At 41.5% G+C, this 24,751-nt stretch overlaps 1 protein-coding gene across 3 annotated transcripts in view; it reads right to left on the bottom strand.

The window, feature by feature from the left end:
• Positions 1-24,751, bottom strand: part of CCDC113 (coiled-coil domain containing 113) — a 35,701-nt gene that overhangs the window by 7,866 nt on the left and 3,084 nt on the right. For 2 of the 3 annotated variants that reach the window (XM_056811721.1, XM_001376167.5), the window contains exons 2-6: positions 8,313-8,433; positions 7,567-7,731; positions 5,029-5,184; positions 4,468-4,548; positions 1,815-1,970 (exon numbers count right to left, since the gene is read on the bottom strand). In XM_056811721.1, the coding sequence (XP_056667699.1) occupies positions 1,815-1,970; positions 4,468-4,548; positions 5,029-5,184; positions 7,567-7,731; positions 8,313-8,433 (679 nt within the window). The remainder of the gene's footprint in view (positions 1-1,814; positions 1,971-4,467; positions 4,549-5,028; positions 5,185-7,566; positions 7,732-8,312; positions 8,434-24,751) is intronic. The other variant, XM_007477549.3, reaches the window with a different exon arrangement.

Genomic DNA, 24,751 nt, shown 5'->3' on the forward strand with positions numbered 1-24,751 from the left:
AACTTCAAATGTTTTTGTAGAACATCCAATCTTTTGGATCATCTTAGAGTCTTGAGTTCAAGGTCCATCTATGGCCCTTTGGCAAATCTCTTTCCCTCTAGGATCCTCAGTGTCCTCATTTGTAAAAAGAAGGGTTGGGGATTCCTTTCCAGCTCTGATCTCTTATGAATCTAGGAAAGGAAGAGTTATTCTGACTAAAAATAGAGAGTCTAGTATAAGAGTAAACATGGACACATGTTTCTTTTTTCTTGGCTAAAAGCAATATTCTATCTTTCTTTGAAGGTCCCTATCCCAGACTTGTTAAGGCAGACCTGTTTCAGGAAAAGACTTTTTACCAGATAGAGGAACACCTTTTATCATACTCTGTAAAAGTCATACTTAGATGTAAGATATTAACATCCAGTAATAATAATAATTATATATATTTTAAAACCCTTATCTTCCACCTTAGAATCAACACAATGTATCAGTTCCAAGGCAGAAGAGTGGTAAGGGCTAGGCAATGGGGGTTAAGTGACTTGCCCAGGGTCACACAGCTAGGAAGTGTCTGAGGCTAGATTTGAACCCAGGATCTCCCATCTCTAGGCCTGGCTCTCAATCCACTGAGCTACCCAGCTACCCCCTCCAGTAATAATTAAATAAACATTTCAGGAGGAAAACCCTCTTGTAACACAGCAGCAGCAGCAACTGGCCTTCTTAAACTCTCAGCCACAGGGCTACTTGGACCCAGAACCTTTTTATCTTAGACAATGAGATTGGAGCCTCCAAAGTCTCACTACTGGCCGTTCCCTCCTCAGTGGCTCACTGCACGTCTGAGTGCCTGGCTGTATCTCTAGGCTGGTTATTCTCTGTAATACAAGGCAATCAGGCAGATAACGTGGAGGGACAGCCATACATCATGAATAACGGAGGTGCCCAACACTGGCTAGAAGTCATTTATTTCCGAGTCTTCTGCCAAGGCCAGTCTTCGTTTTGGGGGTCCTGCCCTCTTTTCTGGCCACACTGAGGTGATCTGCAGTTGCCCCAGGCCACTTCACTGCAATTCTGTGCAGAGGTGCTCTAGCCCTTATTCCTTCACCTTCCATCAATGGCTACTGTCTCCTGGTGGTTTGGATGCCATGATCCTTACATTCCAGGCCAAAGACTGAAGACACTGTGGCATTGGGGAGCTTTCCTTGTAACATGGAGTGAATCCATCCACATGCCTGTGCCCCATACCCCCCCCCCCAAAGAATTTGAGAGGCTCCTCTGGCTCCATTCTTCTCCCTTTCCAACGTCCATTGTTTCCAAAGGTGGCATTACTGCAGTCAGTCAGTATTCATGTGGGCAGGTACAGTGGAAGGGCACTTTATGTGGGATAGCCAAACACCTCTCCCCACCAGATTTCTTTTTAAAGCCCTTCCCTTCACTCTTAGAAACTATACTAAGTATCTGTTCCAAGGCAGAAGAGCAGCAAGGACTTGCCCAAGGTCATACAGCTAGGAAGTGTCTGAGGCCAGCAATGAACACAGGACCCTCGTCTCCAAGAATATCATTCATCACGCTATTGCCTCATGTAGGTTTCAAAGGGATTTCTCACGCCTGATCTCATTGATTCCCCACAACTGCCCTGTGAGGGAGGCAGGGTAGAAATAAATATCCCCATTTAAGAGATGAGAAAATGGAGTGTCAGAGATGAGGTGACTCATCCCAGTCTTTCAGCCAGCATAGACCAAAACCCAGATCTGCCCACTACGGATTCAAGGGCTCTTTTCAACAGACTTGTTCTACTGGTCTAATTGAGCGGATGGGTGCCGTGTCATAAAAACCTTTACTTTGTATAAATTGAGCGAATGGAGAGCATTTCCTGCTGTCAGTTTGAGCTGTATCATTTCCCGATTCCGTTGATCAATGCTCTCTAGAAACTGAACGTTCTCGATCTTCAGCTGCTGGAAATCTACATCATGGAGTGTTTCTCCAACCTCTTCTTTCTACAGCTCGGAAAGAAGAAGCAGCAAGTGACCCTTCCAGGAGTGACCACCATTATCCACACACAATGTGGTGAGAAAATGAGAATTAGTACTGTTTTCTTGGGGAATATACTACAATCTTGGAAATACATCGGGTGCATCGATTTCTATTCTTTTTTTGTTTGTTTACACCCTTACCTTCTGTCTTGGAGTCAATACTATGTATTGGATCCAAGGCAGAAGAGTGATAAGGGCTAGGCAATGGGGGTCAAGTGACTTGCCCAGGGTCACACAGCTAGAAAGTGTTTGAGGCCAGATTTGAAACCAGGACCTCCTGTCTCTAGGCCTGGCTCTCAATCCACTGAGCCACCCACCTGTCCCCCTCCCCCCAGTGATTTCTATTCTTGAAAGCTCGAGAAAGAGGGTTCCTAAAATTAACTGCTGGAAAATCTTGTTTGTTAAAAAAAAATCTATTTTCATTGATACCTTTTACTTATACATTGTTTTTATTTTCAAAGATGTCCTCTCTCTGTCCCCTCTACTCCCAATGGTCACCGCATAAGTAAGATTTAAAGAATGAGGCAAAAAATTCTGTTTGGTAAAACCAAGAAAGAAGAGGCTCATTTCCTAACTTTTCTCTGGAGTTAAGCTCAGTTATTCTCACCCTACGGCAGCTTGTTTCATTTTCTTCTATTGACATCATTATAGATATTGTGTTTATTGTCTTAAGTGACACAAACATGTCAAAGCCCTGTTCTAATTCGAACTCACTAGACACTCTGAGGTCTACACTGGAATTCCAAGGACCCATGTCCAAACTCATATTTTGCCATCTCTACCAAATCCTCAAGATAAGGTCATGACATTATCAAGGGAACCCTCTCCCCCAGCCTATCAGGGCTTAGTGAAAGATCTCACCCCTTCCAAGGGCAAAGAGACTCCTACTTGGTCCCCCTTTTCTCTGTCACCAGGAACCACAGGAAAAATGATGACTGGTGACAAAGAGAAGAGCTCTTCTCTCTCTTTTTCTCTCTCCCTCTCTGTCTCTGACTCTCTCTCTCCATCTCTCTCTGTCTCTCTCTCTCTGTCTCTCTCTCTGTCTCTGACTCTCTCTCTCTCTCTTTTTCTGAATCTCTGTCTCCAACTGTCTCTCTCTATTTCTGTGTCTCTCATCTCTCTCTGTCTCTCTCCATCTCTTTCTCTGTCTCTGTCTCTCCCGCTCTCTCTGTCTCTGACTATCTTTCTCTGTCTCTCTCCTCTCTCTCTCTCTCTCTCTCTCTCTCTCTCTCTCTCTCTCTCTCTCTCTCTGTGTGTGTGTGTGTGTGTGTCTCCCTCTCTCTGTCTCTCTGTGTCTCTCTGTGTCTCTCTGTCTCTCTCTCTCTCTCTCTCTATGTCTCTCTCCCTCTCTCTCTCTGTCTCTCTCTGTCTCTGTCTCTCTGTCTCTCTCTCCCATACCCCCTTGGACCTATAAAGGGGATCAGGGGCAGAAAGGACTCCTTCTCCCCCTTTCCTCCTGCACTTCCCCATAGCAGTGATGGGGGTTACACGCACACACAGAGCAATGACTAGGTGAGTCTCAGCCTGGATCTCAAGGACCCAGAGCCTGCCTGTGCTCTGAGTCTTTCTCTGAGCCCAGAGGACCAAACATTGTTCATAGGATGGAGGCTGCTAGTCCTTGCTCGGAAAGTCCACAGTCACGGAGAAGCCTGGGTGCTGGGGACCCAGCGGGAGGGGCTTGCTGGAGCTGCCCTGTTCTCAGAAGGGACACCCAGTGGTGAGAGGGGGTGCCATACTTACTGAGCTGGCCAGAAAGAAAGGACCTTGAGTCACTGCTCAATGACAGGCCTTTTTCACAGCCCCATCCGTCTAGTCTCCTAGAAATCTCCCCTGCCCTCCAGAAGGATAAAAGAGGAGTGCCAGAGGAACAGCTAGGAGTCTCAGGGTAGAGAGAGTCAGGCCTAGAGAGTAGAGGTCCTGGGTTCAAATCTTGCCTCAGACACTCCCTGGGGTGTGGGGACCCTACACCAGTCACTTAACCCCCCACTGCCTAGCCCTTACCTCTTTATTAACTTGGAACCGATACATAATACATGGTATTGATTCCAAGATGGAAGGTAAGAGTTTAAAAAAAACTGTGATGAGTCACTGTTTCATGTTTTAAGCATTTGTCAGTCCATCCTGATGAGTCATTTGTGCTTCATGCATTTTTGGGGGGGTGGCAGAAGAAATGAAGACCTTTGTACATTTGAGTAGCTTTCTAGAGGGACTCTTTAATGTCTTCTGGGGGGAGCCTACACAGGAGCCCAACCTAACCACTGCTGAAGTCGTTTTTCCTGGAATAACTCCAAGTGGGGGCATTTAGAACCAGAGTGGAAGAAGCCCAGCCCACAAGAGCCCAGGGTGGGAGACTACAGTGATCGTCTCTGCTTAATGCCTCCATCCTCCCATCCCCCGCTCTCCCAGCCCATTCAGACCCCCCAGAACCCCATGGGAGACTGCTGAGTACCCCGTCACATACCTGTTTCAGCTGCAACAGGATTTTTTTCTTCTGGACTTTGAGAGAAAGATTTTTCAAACGTAATTTATCCCTCAGAGCATCCTTGAAAACAAACAAACAAAGGCTTTTTTTCTTCTTTTCCTTCTTCCAGTACAGATCTGGGACTCGGTTGGACCACGCCATTCCCCCTCTCTCGTTTTGAGCTGTGGAAGCCCCAGGGAATCTGTCTGAAACAAACTCCGAATCAGGTTCCCCTCGCTAGAAGCCAGGCGAGCAACTCTAGAGAAGGGCTGAGCTACTAGACATGGAAGCATGTCAGGGGAAGAGCCCTGGGACTTGGGACTTGGAGGCCCTGGGTTTCCATCTGGGCTCTAAGTCTCAGTTTCTTCATCTATAAAATGGGGAGAACAATAGAGTCCTTGGAGCACCTATCTCACAGACATCATCAGGGAATTCTAAACCCTAAAAAACAAAAAGCAAATCGCTGCCATGAGCATTTCTAAGAATAATGTGGGGGGGTCGTTATGGAAACTTTTGGGGGCTGTTTTCGGGGTGCCTCCCCAAGCACCCCATGGAGCTCACCCTGCGCATATTCCGGTCCGCCACATACTTCAGCACCCTCTGGGTGGCCACAGCGCTGCCCCGTTTCTTGGAGATCGTATTCAGAATTTCTTTCTCAAAGTCCTGCACAGACTTCTTGATGTCGCCCCATCGGATATCAGCCTCTTCTAAGATAGCCTGGAGAAAGGCAGGGAGGAGCAGAGGGGTCTGAGGAGTGAGCTGGTGTCCAGCTTCTCAGCCCAAACCTTTCCCTCCTCCCTGTGGGAGCTTCCCCAGAACGCCCTGACCCTGGCTGGGCCCACCCGGGAACAGACAGCCAGGGCCCAGAAAGCCTCAGACCCAACAGCATCCTTCCAGCCTCTCTAGGGGAATTTTTTGGACGGGGGTGAGAGGCCATGACCTCCCAGTACAAAGGATGACAGTGGGAACTGGCCCAGGGAAATAAAAATGGAATCCACATACACGTTGTAGATCACAGTGAATTATCTTTTGCAGGCTCGATATGGGGGAGAGAGCGGGAAGGTCGTTTCAGTCTATAGGACAGTCCTTCAAGGCAGAGGCAGAGCCAGACAAAATCAGGAAGACCCGAGTTCAAATCCAATCTCAGACATTTCCCAGCAGTTTGACTTTGGAGATTTGGCATTATTTAGTCTTTTTTTTTTTTGGTCAAGTCCGATTCATGATCCCATTTGGGCTTTTCTTGGCAGAGATTACTACAGTGTTTGCCATTTCCTTCTCCAGAACATCTGACAGATGTGGAAATCGAGGCAAACAGGGTGAAGTGACTTATTCAGGGCCACCCAACTAGTAAGTGGCTGAGACCTTATTTGAACTCCAAAAGGTGAGCCTTCCTGATTTCAAGACTAGTGCTCTATCCACTGAGCCACCTGGCTGCCCCACTGGCCATGGGCAAGTCACTTAACCTGTTTGCCTCCATTTCCTTATCTGTAAAATGGGATTCATAGTCCCTCAAAGGATTAAGGGAGAGGATCAAATAAGATCATATTTGTAAAGTGTTTTGCAAACCAAAGGTGGTATCGAAGTACTAGCTAATGTTCGTTTGTGCCACATACGTCCACAGTATGTTTAGAAGTAGTCAGACACGCAGCTTCCCCCACTCCCCCAGCATGAGAACTTAATCCAATTCCTCCCCAAATACTAAATCTCCTGCCAAGAAAGAACTGATGCAAGAATTCTATGAGAAACTCTGTTAGATGGTTACACATGGACATATTGAATGATCACCTATAGAAAACTCTGTTTAGAACCACTGAGGTAATCTACATCAACTGTCTCTATCGTGTAAATCATTACTAACCATTATCCCTGCAAAAGGCTTACCTAATCCATTAGGCAACATCATTTTCCCTATAAAGTGTGTACCCCAAATCATTAAACTTTGTCATGCTCAGCAAGAGGATTCTGTATGTCTGTCAGTCTGTCAGTTGGACTTTCTTGTAATCCCAGAATCATTTCTCTCATTCCAGTTCATCAACTCACAAGTAATTTGTTGAGCGGGTCTACTCTGGTCCTCATAGATTTTCCCCTTTATTCCACATTTCCCTTTAATTATAAACTACATTGTATTGTTCATTATTGTTTCATATAGGTTAGTCCTAGCTCTCTAATTAAGCCAGAAGGTATTTTTTCCTTTTTAAAACAAAATAAATCCTTACCTTCTGTCTTAGTATCAATTCTAAGATAGAAGAAGATGGGTACCCACCTAGGAATAGGCCATAAGTGTATTGGAGGCAGAGAGCACTACTTAGCCAGTGTTTGCCAAATGACTGGATCTGGTTCCATCCACAGTCCTGATCACATCCTATACAACCCTCTCCCTCCACTCCTCTAGTCTCCATTCAAACCCTGTGTCCTGCAGGAATAGGCCCTTCCCAAGCCCCCCCACTCCCCACCCAGAGCTCTCCCCTCGAGGACCCTCCCATAGGATTCCCTCTTGTTTCCACAGCAGACATTTAGGCTGCCTACTGTTGTCCCCATCCGACTGTGAACTCCAAGAGGATGAGGGCTACTTGGGGCCTTTCCTTGGATCCCCAGAGCTTAGCATGGTGCATAGTAGGTACTTAATAAATGCATGCTGGACTAATGATGCCAAATCAATACTTGCCTTTGTTAGCTGATCACTTAACAATGATAATTTTTTTTAAACCCTCTCCTTCCCTCTTGGAATCAGTACTGGGAATTGGTTCTAAGGCAGAGGAATGTCAAAGGCTAGGCAGTGAGGGTTAAGTGACTTGCCCAGGGTTACACATTGAGGAAGTGTCTGAAGCTAGATTTGAACCCAGGACCTCCTATCTCTTGGTCTGGCTCTCAATCCACTGAACTACCCAGTTGCCCCCAACAATGATATTTTGCATGATCTTACCTGTATAACCTAGATTAAATAGCTTACCATCTCAACAAAGGGGGAAGAGAGCAAGGAAGGGAGACAGTTTGGAAATCAAAACTGTTAAAAACTGTTTTAAATATAATTGGAAAAATAAAATATTATAACAATGATATAGAAAAGCATTGTACTGACTCTTCGGAGGAAGATGGTACCTCGTGCCGCTGAAGTTCTCGCTCAGAATTTGCCCTCAGTTGCCTCATTTCTTCTTTGATGTCTCCCAGTTCCCGCAGGGCCAGTTCGCATTTCTGATCCACTGAGAGGAATATTAGGCGATCAGAGGGCATCCGGGATTTGGATTTCCGTCTGCCCCCCCTATACTGTTAATCAAGAAAGTAATAACATCATCAAACAGGAACTCATCAAAGGAACACGTAAGTAAATGACCAGCCAGATCCTGGAACCCCCCAAGAGGAAAACCAACCCAGTGTAAGGTATTAGGAGAAGCCCAGTGGAAAAACACCTCAATGGCATTCTTTTGATTTGATTTTGGTGTGAGAAAAGTCCAGAAAAAGAAAGACTGTGAAGCTCTGTCTAAACCAACACTGAAATCAGAGCCCGAGTTCCAGATTTCAAGGTCTCCTGGAGTCACCTTTGGATATAAATTGTGTCTGGGCCCAGAATGCAGCTGAAACCTTTTCTGGCTCATCTCTTTCTCACCTTCTAGGTGTTCAAGGTATATAGTCTCTATACCTTGAGGGAGCTTCTCTACTATGGGAAGGACTTGCCAATAACTACAAATATCCCCTTTCACACCAATTAGGAAAGCAAAGGGAGGGAGATGTGAAAGCTAGACCAGGGGAAAAAAGATAAACCATTTTCTTGGAGGAAGAGGCACACATGGAAATGTCAGAAAGCAAACTGTACCTCCATTACATATGGCTCTCACTACATTAAGTACCTGCGAAAAATCCATTGCTTTAAAATCAGACAAGCGAGAGAAGCGCTGGTCCCGGGGCTCCAGCTTATTGTAATATTTTTCAAACATCTCAGTCTCGACTTTGAGAGAAGAGTTTCCATAGCTGCAAAAATGGCAGATGACTGAATCAATCTTACCGTTTTGTTATTCTTTTTTTTTTGGATGTAGAGTAGAACTTTACTTTAGTACATTACAAATTAAATTAAATTATCTGTTTGTTATATATATATTTTAAATTTTATAATATTTTATTTGATCATTTCCAAGCATTATTCATTAAAGACAAAGATCATTTTCTTTTCCTTCCCCCCACCCCCCATAGCTGACGCGTGATTCCACTGGGTATCACATGTGTTCTTTATTTGAACCCATTGCCATGTTGTTAATATTTGCATTAGAGTGTTCGTTTAGAGTCTCTCCTTTGTCATGTCCCCTCAACCGCTGTAGTCAGGTAGTTGCTTTTCCTCGGTGTTTCTACTCCCATAGTTTGTCCTCTGCTTATGAATAGTGTTTTTTCTCCTAGATCCCTGCAGATTATTCAAGGACATTACACCGCCATTAATGGAGAAGTCCATTACGTTCGATTATACCACAGTGTATTAGTCTCTGTGTACAATGTTCTCCTGGTTCTGCTCCTCTTGCTCTGCATCACTTCCTGAAGGTTGTTCCAGTCTCCATGGAATTCCTCCACTTTATTATTCCTTTTAGCACAATAGTATTCCATCATCAACATATACCACAGTTTGTTCAGCCATTCCCCAATTGATGGGCATCCCCTCGTTTTCCAGTTTTTGGCCACCACAAAGAGCGCAGCCATGAATATTCTTGTACAAGTCTTTTTCTCCATTATCTCTTTGGGGTACAAACCCAGCAGTGCTATGGATGGATCAAAGACATTCTTTTGTCGCCCTTTGGGCATAGTTCCAAATTGCCCTCCAGAATGGTTGGATCAGTTCACAACTCCACCAGCAATGAATTAATGTCCCTACTTTGCCACATCCCCTCCAGCATTCACTGCTTTCCTCTGCTATCATGTTAGCCAATCTGCTAGGTGTGAGGTGATACCTCAGAGTTGTTTTGATTTGCATCTCTCTGATTATAAGAGATTTAGAGCACTTCTTCATGTGCTTATTAATAGTTTTGATTTCTTTATCTGAGAACTGCCTATCCATGTCCCTAGCCCATTTATCAATTGGAGAATGGCTTGATTTTTTGTACAATTGATTTAGCTCTTTATAAATTTGAATAATTAAATCTTTGTCAGAGGTTTCTATGAAGATTTTTTCCCAATTTGTTGTTTCCCTTCTGATTTTAGTTACATTGGTTTTGTTTGTATAAAAGCTTTTTAATTTGATGTAGTCAAAATTATTTATTTAACATTTTGTGATTCTTTCTATGTCTTGCTTGGTTTTAAAGTCTTTCCCCTCCCAAAGGTCTGACATGTATACTATTCTGTGTTTACCCAATTTACTTATGGTTTCCTTCTTTATGTTTAAGTCATTCACCCATTTTGAATTTATCTTGGTGTAAGGTGTGAGGTGTTGATCTATTCCTAATCTCTCCCACACTGTCTTCCAATTTTCCCAGCAGTTTTTATCGAATAGTGGCTTTTTGTCCCAAAAGCTGGGATCTTTGGGTTTATCTTATACTGTCTTGCTGAGGTCGCTTTCCCCCAGTCTATTCCACTGATCCTCCTTTCTGTCTCTTAGCCAGTACCAAATTGTTGTGATGACTGCTGCTTTGTAATATAGTTTAAGGTCTGGGACTACAAGGCCCCCATCATTTGTGGTTTTTTTTCATTATTTCCCTGGATATCCTTGATTTTTTATTATTCCAAATGAACTTTGTTATGGTTTTTTCTAAATCAGTAAAGAAATTTTTTGGGAGTTCAATGGGTATGGCACTAAATAGATAAATAAGTTTGGGTAGGATGGTCATTTTTATTATATTGGCTCTTCCTATCCATGAGCAGTTAATGTTTTTCCAATTGCTCAAGTCTAGTTTTAGTTGTGTGGCGAGTGTTTTGTAGTTATGTTCATATAGTTCCTGTGTTTGTCTCGGGAGATAGATTCCTAGGTATTTTATTTTGTCTAAGGTGATTTTGAATGGGATTTCTCTTTCTAGTTTTTGCTGCTGAGCTGTGTTGGAGATATATAGAAAAGCTGATGACTTATGTGGGTTTATTTTGTATCCTGCAACTTTGCTAAAGTTGTTGATTATTTCAATTAGCTTTTTGGTTGAATCTCTAGGATTTTTTAAGTAGACCATCATGTCATCTGCAAAGAGCGATAACTTGGTCTCCTCCTTGCCTATTTCATTTTGTTATTCTTAAACCAAAAAGGATTGTGGTCAGCATGTAGCTTACTTAAAGGGCACAAAATTCAGAGTTTTGTGATCAAACTATGGGTTATTGCTAAGCTAAGACTGTTGGGTTTCACCTTGAAATTTCTACTATGACAAATGTAGATTCCGCCCAAACTACTACATTTTTGCAATTACACACTTAGCACAATCTTCAGACATCTCTCCTGGTTTATGTTTCTCAGTTATTTTATTTCCAGCATCCAACAGATGGAATAATCTACTGGAAATTCATTATAAACAGAAGCAAGTTTGCAACAGATGGTTCTTGAAAAGTTTGAGATGACAAGCTATATTCATCACATGCCTGCCCAAATGAGGGCTTTCTAACCTTCTCAAGGGCAAAAACAGGGGCTTATGCCAGGATCAGGAGTATTTCTCCTACTGTCTTGTTACAGACAATAGAATTTTTTACTTTGGTTTCAAGAACAACCAAAGACCCTACAGTGTGTAGCCTGTCTTTGCTAAGTACAGAGGGGGATGCAAGATAAAAAAGAAGGCAACTCACCCTGCTCTCAAAGAGTTTGCAAACTAGGAGCTGGGTGGAACAATAGGAAAAATCACTAGATTTTCTCTCACTGGTGAATTTCAGGAATAGGGTAGAGGCACTGATGTTTGACAACCTCCCCCAGCGCAGAAGACCCAGAATATAATCATGAGGTGTTAACACAGTTTTAAGCATACCCTGATCCCTTTGTGATGTGACCTTTCTCTGGTAGAATCAAAAGTAGTTTCTTGACGACAAGCAAAAAATTAAACCCATTTTTGATGGCTTTAAATAGCTATGCCCAAAGGCTGGTAGTTCATTTGTAGAGAGTTCCAAGCTAAGAGCCAGAAGTAGAATGGGGTCCTTGAAAGGGAATCATTCTCTTAGGAGGGGAGTTTCTCTCTTCTCCCTCAAACACAGTACTTTGAAACAAAGCCTCTTGACAGATAAGATACACTGAATCCAGAAGAAAGCAGAAGGCATTCTCCAAACACAGATAAAGGGAGACTGTCCCATGAAGGAAAAAAAAAAGCAATTTCATTGAACAGAGTCCCTGGCAACAGAGAAAAATGCTAGCTATAAAGAGGAGAAGATCCTATAAGTCTAGGTGCACAATGCACCCAGAAGAGACAATGCACCCAATGGGAGGTGAATGAAGAGTCTACAAAGACAGAATGGATTTCCAGGTCCTACTAGGACCAAGAGTGGTGTGTTAGTTTTGCCACATACAAATCCTATATATATGTCCCACTACCAATGCACTCTAAGTCCAAGTCTACTTTTCCAAAGGACACTGTGGGAGGGAGAGCTTCTTACTATGCCATCTTAATAAGTCCATTTACTAAGAGTTGATTGTATCTTCTGGCTGATCATTAATAGGAAGCATACTAGGAGGGGCTTGTGAGCTAGGGTTAGCGATGCAAATCCATAGGATTTCCCCTAAAACTTGGAAATACAATCCTCAAGTTTGTATGAAAGTTGGAGAAGTAGCCCCAAAGAATTCCTATACTGAAAATAGAAACTCAAATCTTCTTTCTTCAATATACATTACTTTGCCAGAGTACCTAAATTCTGATCTGGACTATACATTCCACCCAGTTCTTTCTATTCTAGCTTTATTTCCTGCCATTCCTAGTCTTGTCCTTATAGTCCAGGGGTTCTTAATGTGGGAGATTTTAAAGGATCTGGGAACTTGGATGAGGAAAAAAATTACAGTTAAATGAAACAGCATCTCCTTCAATTATTTAAAGACATTCTTTTAAAAATTTAACTTTATTTTCCCCCAATTACATGTAAAAATCATTTCCAACATTTTTCTAAGCATATTGAGTCTCAAAGTCTCTCCCTCCTTCCCTTCTTCCCTTCCACCACAACTCCTTGAGACACTAAGTAATCTCCTATACATTTGAAAACATTATTCTGAAAAGGAATCCATAGACTTCACCAGACTGCCAATGAAGTCCATAACACAAAAGAGGTCTGAAAACACCCCTTACCTCACAGATGCCAAGAATAAGTCTAGAAACTATGTTTCCTGTGACCCCTTCAAATTGTTCTGCCTTCTTTTGGCCAACCACGGATGCTGACTCAGTACTAAAGGACTCTGGCACTTTGGGGATGATGAGATAATCCTTTTGTTCACCCAAGAGCAGGAAGGGTGCCTCCTCATTCCCAAAGTCTTTTGGTGCTGAGCCAGCACCCATGCTTGGCCAGAAGCAGACACCACAGCTTTGTGTATACCTTCTTACCCTAAGAAGACTCCATCATCTCCCATCCTCCTGAATACCCCAAAAACATTAACCTCCCCATTATTTCCTCCCCATTCTACAAATATGAAGTATTCTTTCCTACCTGCCAGGGCTAACCTATTCCACTTTCATCTTTAATCTCAACCTCCCACTTCATATACATATCTCTTGCAGGGACCTCACTCTTCCAACCCTTCCCTTTCCCAAATATTCAGCCCATTTCCTTCTACCCACTGGGGGGGAAAAACACCTTTTCTTTTACCTTGCCACCCCTTACATCACCCCCCTCTATCTCTCCTTTCTTTTGGGGACAAATATCTAGAAAGAATAACCTATACTAGTTAACAGCCTCTATTTTCTACCACTCACTTAGTATTTAATTCCCCAATATCTGGCTTCCATTCCCACCACTCTACTTCCCAAGGTCATCAAGTGACTTTTAAAAAATACATTTCTATCACTATTGTCTGCTTTACAATACGCAATTTCTCTAATGTATTCCTTCTCCTTTGCTCTTTCCCTCTCATAAAGCCATCCCTCAAAACAAAGAATAACAGTTTAGGAAAACTAACGTATCAAAAAAGGTTGGCTCTATCTGTGATGTCACACATTCATAGTCCCTCCACCTCTGCAAAGAAAAGAAAGAGGTGTTCTAGTGGGAAAACCAGGGCAAAAGACCAAGACCAAAGGGGAGCTCACAATTTGGGTCACTTTGAACCTACAGAACCTCACAGTGGGTTAACAGTGACTAAATCCAGCAGTACTCTATGGAAACTCAGCTCACACACGCCAACACATCTAAACCTGAGTCAGGAATGCGTAGACCTCAGATCAGGAGGGCACTGAACAGACTTCTCGCTGGATCGTCATGCCATATTGAAAGCAATGAAAACTTGTGCAGGTCCTCAGATTGAGCTGTGAAAGCAGCAAAAGTGGGTCCAGGCTTCTGCCCAGAAGTAAGCTTAGCTCAACCATAACATAAAGTTCAAAATCAAGAAGGGGGCTGGAAGAATGAGCAAACAAAAGAATCCAACCATTAAGAGCTACTACAGTAACAGGGAAGCAAGATTCAAACACAGAAAAGAATATCTTGAAAATATATATAAGCAAAGCCTCAAAGAAAACAGATTGGGCAAAAGCCAAACAAGAATGTCTAGAAAAGGTAAAATGATCTAAAGATGTGTGACCCTGGGCAAGTCACTTGACCCCCATTGCCTAGCCCTTACCACTCTTCTGCCTTGGAGCCAATACACAGTATTGACTCCAAGACGGAAGGTAAAGGTTTTAATAAAAAAAAAAAGATCTAAAGAAATATTTTTAAATGATATTTTATTTTTACCCAAGTAAATGTAAAAATAATTTTTAATATTCATTAACAAAATGTGAGCTCCAAATTCTCCCCTTCCTTCCCATCCTCACTCCCTGAAATGGTAAATAATCTGATATATGTTTTACATGTAATCACATAAAACATTTTCCCATATTAGTCCTTTTATGAAAGAGATCTCAAACAAAAAAAGTGAAACATAGTATGTTTCAATCTACCTTCAGACTCCATCAGTTCAACCATTCTCCAACTGATGGGCATCCTTTCAATTTCCAATTCTTTGCTACCACAAAAAAAGTGACAATAAATAATTTTGCACAAATAGATCCTTTCCCTTTTTCTGGGATCTCTTGGGGATATAGACCTCGTAGTGATATTGCTGGATCAAAGGGTGTACAGAGTTTAAGAGAACTTCAGGCATAGTTCCAAATTGCTCTCCAGAATAGTTGGGTCAGATAACAACTCCACCAACAATGCATTATTGTCCCAATTTTCCTGTATCCCTTTCAACTTATCATTTTCCTTTTCTGTCATATTGGCCAATCTGATAGGTATGAGGTGGTACCATGGAGTTGTTTTAATTTGCATTTCTCTAATCAAAAGTGATTTAGAACATTTTTTCATATGACTCTAGATGGCTTTGATTTCTTCATCTGAATACTGTTTGTTTATATCCTTTGACCACTTATCAATTGGTAAAGAAAGATTTTTAAGAGAATAAAGAAAATAAAGAAGGAAATATAATGTGAGTGTGATAATTGTGATTGGTAAGAGTGGTAGAGGAAAAAATGGAAAAAGAAATGAGAGTTTTATATATAAGAAAGTTATGGAAAGAGAAGTAACATTACTGAACAAAATAACTCCTTAAAAATCATGATTGCCAAATGGAAGCTAATGACTCCAAGAGACATCAAGAACTTCCATATTTCTATTGATAGTCAACCTCCACTTATCCAGACTAAAATCATCTTTGACTCTTTACTCTTCCTCATCTGTTCCTCCCTCAACACTCCAACATCCTTTTTGGTTTGGAAATTTGGTGATCATTGAAAAACTTCGCTAAAGCACAGACATCTTTCAATACTTCTCTTCCAACTTTCCAAGGTCCAAATGCTTCTGGAATGTCTGTTTCTTGCCTTCAAACTACATATTGTACACTTTGGTTGGGTAAATAATTCTGAGTACGGGGCCCACAGCATACATTAGCCCAAGATGGATTTATGATCCCATCAATGTTAAGAACTCTCTAGTGAAGTTAAAACCCATCTAAAACTTCATAGATATGTTTTATGAGTGTTACCCAAGTTTCAAAGTAAGGAACTGACTTGTTCATGGTGACACACAGAATATGTTAGCAGCAGGGATATAAATCTTTGCCCAGGCCCCAGATTCTCACCAGACTACCTCTCATGGTTTATGCCATAACACAATCAATTGCACAGTTCCTACCTACAGAATTCCTCTTGGATCTATTGTATGTTCTCTAATGACAGTGCTACCATCACACTGGTAGGCTTCCACTTTTTGAAGGATGAAATTGCTCTGCTTTGGGAAAAGAGAGAGCTCCAACAGATGTCTAGATAACCAAAGCCTACAACATGCCTTTGATTCAGGCTTATTCCTAACCAAGTAGTTGGTAGTACATCAGACAAATACTTTCTGCCATGTTTTATTCCTCTTCTTCTTGGATTTCTTCACATTAGAATCCTTTTTTTTTTTTAACCCTCACCGTTAGGGGCAGTTCCATGGCTCATTACATAGAGAGCCAGACCTAAAGAGGGAAGGTTCTGGGTTCAAAAGTGGCCCCAGACATGTCCCAACTATGTAATCCTGGGCAAGACACTTAAGGTCTATTGCCTAGACTTGCCTACACTTCTGTCTTAGAATCATTATTGTTCAGAATTAGTATTGATTCTAAGACAGAAGGTAAGAGTTAAAAAAAATGTTTGCCTTCTATCTTAGAATCAATACTAAGTATCAGTTCCAAAGCAGAAGAGTAATGGGGATTAAGTGACTTTCCCAGGGTAACACACTTAGAAAGTGGCTAAGGCCAGATTTGAACCTAGGACCTCCCATCTCTAGGCCTGACTCTCTAACTACTTTCTAACCACTGAGATACTTAACTGTCCCAGTATACATTCTTTTTTTTTTTTTTAATTTAAAACCCTCATCTTCTGTCTTAGAGTCAATACTTTGTATTGACTCCAAGGCAGAAGAGTGGTAAGAGTTAAGCAATGGGAGTCAAGTGACTTGCCCAGGGTCACACAACTGGGAAGTGTCTGAGGCCAGATTTGAACCTAGGACCTCCCATCTCTAGGCCTGGCTCTCAATTCACTGAGCTACCCAGCTGCCCCCCCCCCCAGTATATATTCTTAATAGGGAACATATGAACATACCCTTCTTCACTATCACTCTCCACCTGGTCTGTTTCTCTGCCAGAGACATGCCAGGTATGGGTCTCACCCCATCAAATCACCGTCTTTCTAACAGGTGAAATTTGCTTCCTTTATTTAATTTAATTTCCTATTTTAATGTCTTTTTATTATAATAATCACTTATCTTTTATATGTAAATGTTTACATAATTTATAAATATTTTTATAAATGATCATGTAATAACATTATCTGATAATTATATCATATTTTATATATTATTAATTCATAAGGTAATTAATAATAACAATATTATCATTTTCATTTGCTTCACTTTAACAAGTCTTTATCATGCATTTACAATATCTTAGGGACTTGGCTGGGTGCTAAGAATACAAAGACAAAAACTAAACAGTTCCCACCCTCAAGATCTTACATGGGGGCAGAAATAACATGTAGCAGATAATGGGAAAACATGGACAAATAAAAGTTCTTTTATGGGAGAGGATGGTGCCCATTAACAATGGGAAGAATCAGAAGTGGTCTTTTAAAGAGACAGCACTTGAATTAAGACTTGAAGGGGATTAAGGATTCTAAAATGTGAAAGGGAATTTTTTAGCTTGTGGTCTTTTAGAGCTAAGAAAGTGTTAATGACTTAAGTGTGAACTCTCTTTGTTAAGTAGGGGTACTTCAAGTTCCTGATTGACTAACTAGAAAGAGAGGAAGGGAATAAAAAATTCCTTTTCGCAAAAGAGACAAGAGAAGAGAGCATTCCAGGAAAGACGGGACAGCTTGCACAAAGAAACACTGGTGGGAGATGGAATGTTGTATGGGATAATAGCAAATAAAGCAATCTGGCTGGGATGTGGCATATATAAGTGCAAGGCAATGGAAAATCATCAGGAAGAAGGTGATTACTTGGAGACAAATTGTAAAGGTTTTAAATGTCAACCATTCAGATTATGTATTTTATTCTAGATGTCATAGGGAGCCACTGAAGCTCCAGAGCAGTGGCAAGGTCAGACCTATGCTTTAAGAATATCCATTTGGGGGCAGCTAGGTGCATAAATAGATTAGGTGATGGGCCTGGAGTCAGGAAGACTCATCTCCCTGAGTTCAAATCCAGCCTCAGACACTTAATAGCTATGTGACCTTGGGCAAGTCACTGAGCCCCATTTGCCATATATCTATATCTATAGTTTAGGGTTATTGTTATATATATATGGCAAATGGGGCTCAGTGACTTGCCCCATTATATTTATATATAAATCTATATGTAAAGTTTATGTATTTATATATATGTATATAGATACATAAAGTTTATACATATAAAATTTCTCAGTCCATATTTGTCCAGAGGAAAGTAGCCAGTAGATGGGAAGAGATAGAAGATAAATGAGAGTGGGGATGATAGAGGTCAATCTGCTGTAGAAGATGGGATGGAATGGGGTACTTAAGAAGATGGAATTGTTTTATCTGGGCAAGGGGAAGTGTGTGTGTGTGTGTGTGGGGAGGAAATGGGAGCAAGAACATAAAAGAATGAGAAAATGTGAGAGAGAGAATTAATAGAGAGAGAGATGGAAAGTATGGAAGAGAGTATGAAAGAGAATGAGAGAGAGAGAGAAAATGGGAATCAAAATGAGTTGTGAAAGAGACAGAAAATGAAAAGACAGAAACAGAGGAGAGAAAAACACAGAGACAGACAGAGAAAAACAGAGGAGAGAGATAGAGAGAAACAGGAGGGGGGAGAGAGAGAGAGAGAGAGAGAGAGAGAGAGAGAGAGAGAGAGAGAGAGAGAGAGAGAGAGAGAGAGAGAGAGAGAGAGGAAAAGTGTGACATAAGATAAGGGTGGGGGAGAGAAAGCTCTCAATGGATGGTCTCATTTTTCTTAGTGAAATATATAAGGCAAGATTTTCAGCTGGGAGGGGAGAGGGGAGAGAAAGGGGAGCCATGAGAGGCTTGAAAAGGTTTGGAAAGTGGGATGATGAGCCTCTAGGAAGGGATGAAAGGACTGTCTTGCTGCAGTAAACGCCAGGTTTCAATAATGTAACCTAAATTTGTGGTGAACCCAGTCAGCACTTTTTTGTGATTTTCTTCAGCCTTATTCATCAGCATGTGTGTAAAAGCCAAGGCAGCAGCAAGTGGAAGCCAATCAGTGCTGAGGCTTGTCAGGGCAAGATACTAAATCCTCCTGGGTAGATGAGTTTTACAGCCTAGGCTTCTAAATTTTGTTAGATTCCAGTTTTGATTGTTTCGCCATCATTGAAAAATCCACTATAATCTCTGATGGATGTTCCTGGGTTTATCTTTTGTCTTTTTCCTTGAAGTTGGTAATTATAGTGTTGACTTTTGATTATAATGTATCTAAGAGAGTAAAATCTTACATTCTTCCTTTTGGGATGCTATGGATTCTTTCTATTTGCAGACTTATTTTTGTGGACTCTAGAAATTTTTTTCTAAAACAATTTACTCAAATATAACTTATTTTTTTCTTTTTTCATATATATGCACATTATATATATACATATATATATAAATATTTACTTTCTACAAACTCTTCTATTTGTGCTTGTAATTCTTCTTACAAGTATCATACTAATTTTTCCCCCATATGTCATTGAGCCACGAACTGGGTTGCCATGAGCAAAAAATTAACCAGCAAATGGCCAACTTCCTGGCAATGAATCTCTCCACTGGAAATTGGGCAGGTCCCTGAAGGCTCTCCAGGATGTTAGAAACCAATGGTGCTTATGCTGTTGGGATGGTCTTCAAGAACTCAGGGTCACCTCTGTACCAAAAGGAGGCATCAAAGTCCCCGAGCATGTGGGAAGCTCCCTTGTGCATGATTTATGCAAGGACATGCATCAAATAAGAGCTCCACAGTATGAAAAGGCATGGATGGTCTCTAATCTGTATCACTAGAAGCAGGGTGTATCCACATAAGATTACAGAACCAATAAAAGCTTCTACAGACATTCAAAGACACCTCTCAGGGAATCTTGGGTTATCCATTTCTCCATCTGTGGGTGCTTCTTTACTTTAACTCTTTCAGTTGTTGGTAATATATATATTTAGAAGGAAAAAAATGGACCCTTATCTTCTGTCCTAGAATGAATTCTTTATGATGGTTCCAAGGCAGAAGAGTATAGTGGTACGAGCTAGGCAATGAGGGTCAAGTGATTTGTCCAGGGTCACACAACTAGGAAATGGATGAGGCTGGATTTGAATCCAGGACTCTAGGCCTGGCTCTCAATCCACTGAGCCATCTATCTGCCTCCTTGTTGGTAATATTTTTGATTGTGATATTCTTACCCTTCACTTCACTTCCTGTTTTGGTTGATTTTCATTCCCTTATGTCGATTTTTAGGCACTTTTCTTTTCTTTGTTGATTTCCTTTGCTCCTTGAGGGGTATGTGAGGAGCCTGTTCCCTTTGAACTTAAATTCCAGTCAAATGCTGTGTCCTCCATCAAGCTTTTCCAGGTCTCTTCTTCCTTAAAGAAGCCCTCCATCAGAGGATACTCCTACAGCCCTCTCTATTAGTCATCCATGTTCTTTTAACAGCAAGAAGCTGCAACCATTCAGTGCCAAACCAATCAAATTACCAAATAATTATTTTATAGAACTAGAAAAAATAATAACAAAATTCATCTGGAAGAAAAAAGGGTAAGAATATCAAGGGACTTAATGTAAACATGTGAAGGAAGGTGGCCTAGCAGTAGCAGATCTCAAACTGTACTATAAAGCAGTAAACATCAAAATAGTCTGCTACTGGCTAAGAAATAGAAGGGTGGATCAATGCAATGGATTAGATACACAATATACAGGATAAATATCTTCACAGCCTAGTGTTTGGTAACCTAAAGGCCTCAGCTTATGGGATAAGAACTCACTAGTTGACAAAAACTACTGGGAAAAATTGGGAAACAGTTTGGCAGAAACTAAGTATAGACTAATATCTCACACCCTAAACCAAGATATGGTCAAAATGGGTATATGATTTAGACACAAAGAGTGTTACCATAAGTAAATTAGGGAAACAGAATAGTTTACCTGGCAGATCTATGGAGGAAGGAAGAATTTATGACCAATAACGAGATACAGAGCATTATAAGATTTAAAACTAATCATTTTGATTATGTTAAATTTAAGAGGGTTTGTACAAACAAAACCAATGTAATCAAGTTTAGAAGGGAAATGATGGGGAAAAAATTTACAACAAATAAGGGTTAATTTCTCAAATCTATAGAGAATGAAGCCAAATTTATAAGAATATAAGCCATTCTCCAACTGACAAATGGTCAAAGGATATGAACAATTTTCGGACAAATAAAGAGAAGCTATCAATAATCATGTTCTAAATCTCTCATAATAAGAGAAATGCAATTTAAAGCAGCTCTGAGGCACCACCAGACACCTATCAGATTTGCCAATATGAAAGAAAAAGAAAACGATAAGTGTTGGATGGGATACAGGAAAATTGGGACACTAATTCATTGTTGGTGGAGTTGCAGACTGATCTGGCCATTGTGGAGAGCAATTTGGAACCATGCCCAAAGGCCATAAAATTTGAGCACATCCTTTGATCCTATAATGCCACTACTGGGTCTGCGTCCCAAAGAGATCATAAAAAATGGAAAAGGACTCACTTGTACAAATTTTTTATAATTGTTCTTTTTGTGGGGGCAAAGAATTGGAAATGGAAGGGATGACCATCAGGTAGGGAATGGCTGAACAGATTGTGGTATATGTTAGTGATGCAATTCCATTGTGCAATAAGAAATCATAAGCAGGATACTTTCAGAAAAAGCTGGAAAGACCTACATTAACTGATGCAGAGAGAAATAAGCAGAAACAAAATAATATTATACAGTAACAACAATATTGTATGATGATCAACTGTGAAAACTTGGCTCCTCTCAGCAATGCAATGATCCGAAACAATCCTGAAGGTCTTATGATGGGGAGTGTTATCCACTTCCAGAGAAAGAGAAGTTGGGAGTTGGATGGATATGGATCAAAGCAGATTATCTTTCACAACAGTGCATTTACAGTCTTATTTCAGGGTTTTGATTTTATTTGCTTACCATCTCTGAGTAGGGGGAGGGAAGGAAGGGAAAGAAGTAGTTTGGATCTTATAATTTTGGAAAATGTATGTTGAAAATTATTACATGTAATTGGGAAAATAAAATATCTTGGAATCAAATTATGATAAGTTGCATTTTTTATAGCATCTTCACTGTTTCAAGACAAGAACAACTATGTTAAGTGGGCAAATTTTATTCCCATTTTGCAAATTGGAATTGGAAATTCAGGGAGGAAAGATGACTTGTCTAGCTGAAATCACACCTGTTGCATGGCATAAAATGAAACAGCAGGGTTGAAAATTCAGTCTTCCTTCAAACTAATCAAGTGTGCATTTGTACTAGGACACAGTTTATCTTAGATGACTACCATCTCTTATGATTATCTCATGACATGTCTCATAGCTCTTATGAGAGGCAAACAGGAGTTTTAGACCCAGAACCAGGGGGCTTGGGTTCGAGTCCCAGCTCCAGCTGTGGTGTGAGAGCCTGGGCAAATCATTTCAACCTGCCATACTTGTACTGTCCACTCCACTGAACCCGTTAGTTGGCTTAAATGTAAAATGGGACTAATATTGCCTGCCTCAAAAGGTTACAGTGAGGAGAGTGTTCTGCAAACCTATAAACATGCAGGGCAACTGAAGTAGCACCAGGCCTGGAGTCAGGAGAACCTGGGTTCAAACCTGGCCCTGGATAATTTCTAGCTGTGTAACCCTGGGCAAGTCACTTAAGCCCAACTGCCTAGCCCTTGCCTCACTTCTGTTTCAGAGTAATTCCTTCTATTTTCATAAAGTCTCTTAAGCTGAAAACCCAGCATTCCAACTCTAGAAACAATTAAGGTCACCGAGATAGAAGGAGATATCAAAGCCATTCACTACAACCCTAACCCTCAAGAACAGATGGGGAAATGGAGGCTTTGAGAGGCAAGAGGACTTTCATCAGGTGACAGAGATCAATGTCCTTCAGACTGGTCCAATGACTTCAAATTCTGTGCCATTTCTACCATCCCAAGAGGAAGTTCTCTTAAGGCTGCATTCACAAGTCTAGATACAAATTCAATAAATACTCAAGTACTTACAAATTAAATGCACAAAAGTGATGGTAATATTGATTTTATTGTTATTAATCAAATATATAGCAGCATACATCTTAACACAGATATCTTGCCCTTCCTTATTCTATGATACTACTTTATGATTCAGTCACCAAGATGAATGCATTATAAACCACTTCAGGGGCAGCTAGGTGAGTCAGTGGATACAAAGACAGGCCTAGAAATAGGAGGTCCTGGGTTCAAATCTGGCCTCAGATACTTCCCAGCTGTGTGACCCTGGACAAGTCATGTAACCCCCACTGCCTAGCCCTTACCACTCTTCTGCCTTGAAACCAATACACAGTACTGATTCCAAGAGGGAAGAAAAGGGTTTTAAAAAATTATCATTGTTAAGTGATCAGCTAACAAAGGCAAATATTGATTTGGCATCAGTAGTCCAGCATGCATTTATTAAGTACCTACTATGCACCATGCTAAGCTCTGGGGATCCAAGGAAAGGCCCCAAGTAGCCCTCGTCTTCTAGGAGTTCACAGTCGGATGGGGACAACAGTAGGCAGACTAAATGTCTGCTGTGTGAACAAGAGGGAATCCTAGGGGAGGGTCCTCGAGGGGAGAGCTCTGGGTGGGGAGTGGGGGGGCTTGGGAAAGGCCTATTCTGCAGGACACAGGTTTGAATGGAAAGGGTTGTATAGGATGTGATCAGGACCATGGATGGAACCAGATCCAGTCATTTGGCAAACACTGGCTAAGTAAAGTAGTGCTCTCTGCCTCCAATACACTTATGGCCTTATTCCTGGGTGGGTACCTGGCCCTTGCCACTCTTCTGTCTTGGAATTGAATACTAGGGCAGAAGGTAAGGATTTTTTTTTAAGAGAGAAAGAAAAAGGGGGAAATTTTCTGGACTGACATCTCAGAAGACTTTGTAGGCTTTAATTTGGAGGAAGGAGACTTGGAGAACCTTGCAGAGAAAGGATTCGGTGAGAGCTGCCATCTTGGAGCTCATGGGACAGACAGGTAAACATGGGGTAGGGCTGGGAGCCTTCTCATCTCAGAATCAAGAGCTACTGAAGGGGTCCTGTACCTGATCAGGACCTCTTCTACACCATTCCCAACAGAGGGAATCCAGCCTCCACTCAGAGACTTTCTGTGAAGAGGCTTTCACTACCTTTGGACGTGGCCCATCCCACTTTGGGGCAGCCTAATTACACCGAAGGAAAACTGACCTCTCTGCACTTGCACTCATTGTTCCTACTTTTGCCATCAGAGGTCAAGCTTCTGAAGCTTAAGTCTCTCAGCCTTCTCTCCAGATCCAGGACCTGCTCAGGCCCATGAAGGCACAAAGCACTGGATTAATTGAAAGGAAGCAAATGGAGAGCCAGGAGCATCAAATTAGCCCCTCTCCCCACCAGCACCAGCACCAGCACCAGCACCTGACCCAGAGAGGGGTGAGAGCAGTGGGACTGTGGGAAACAAGGCATCTCAGTCCACCCCACCTCAGAAGGAAACCCAGCTACCCAGTCTGATTCTGAAGCCCCTCCTGGGGCCACTCACTATCTCATTCTGAATTTCCTCCTAGGGTAAATGGTCCTAATAATGTCCACTCTGCCTAGCTCACAGTACTGTGCTACAGAAGCTTGTGTGATAAACTTCAGAGAAAAGCAGCTGCTTGTCACTACCCAGGGAGCCATTGCGGGGGAGAGGGGGAATAAGCTTTTCCTGAGTGTTTTCCACAACCTGGTTTCACGAGAATTTTAGATGCTGGCGTAGGAAATGATGCTTCCAGAACATTTGTCACAGGCAGCAATGTTTGCACATGAAAACAGGTTAAATTATCTCTTTTTTATTACAATTTTCTCTGAATTAACTGACCTTTACATATCCTCAGCCTTTGCATTGGACTCTGAGTCCTGTCCAAATTTCAAGTGACAGGTAGGGGATATAGTAGTCAGCCCTGAGCCTGAAGTCAAGATGATCTGAGTTCAAGTACACT

The sequence above is a fragment of the Monodelphis domestica genome, chromosome 1 (genome assembly GCF_027887165.1).
Source record: "Monodelphis domestica isolate mMonDom1 chromosome 1, mMonDom1.pri, whole genome shotgun sequence".
Classification (NCBI taxonomy): Eukaryota; Metazoa; Chordata; class Mammalia; order Didelphimorphia; family Didelphidae; genus Monodelphis; species Monodelphis domestica.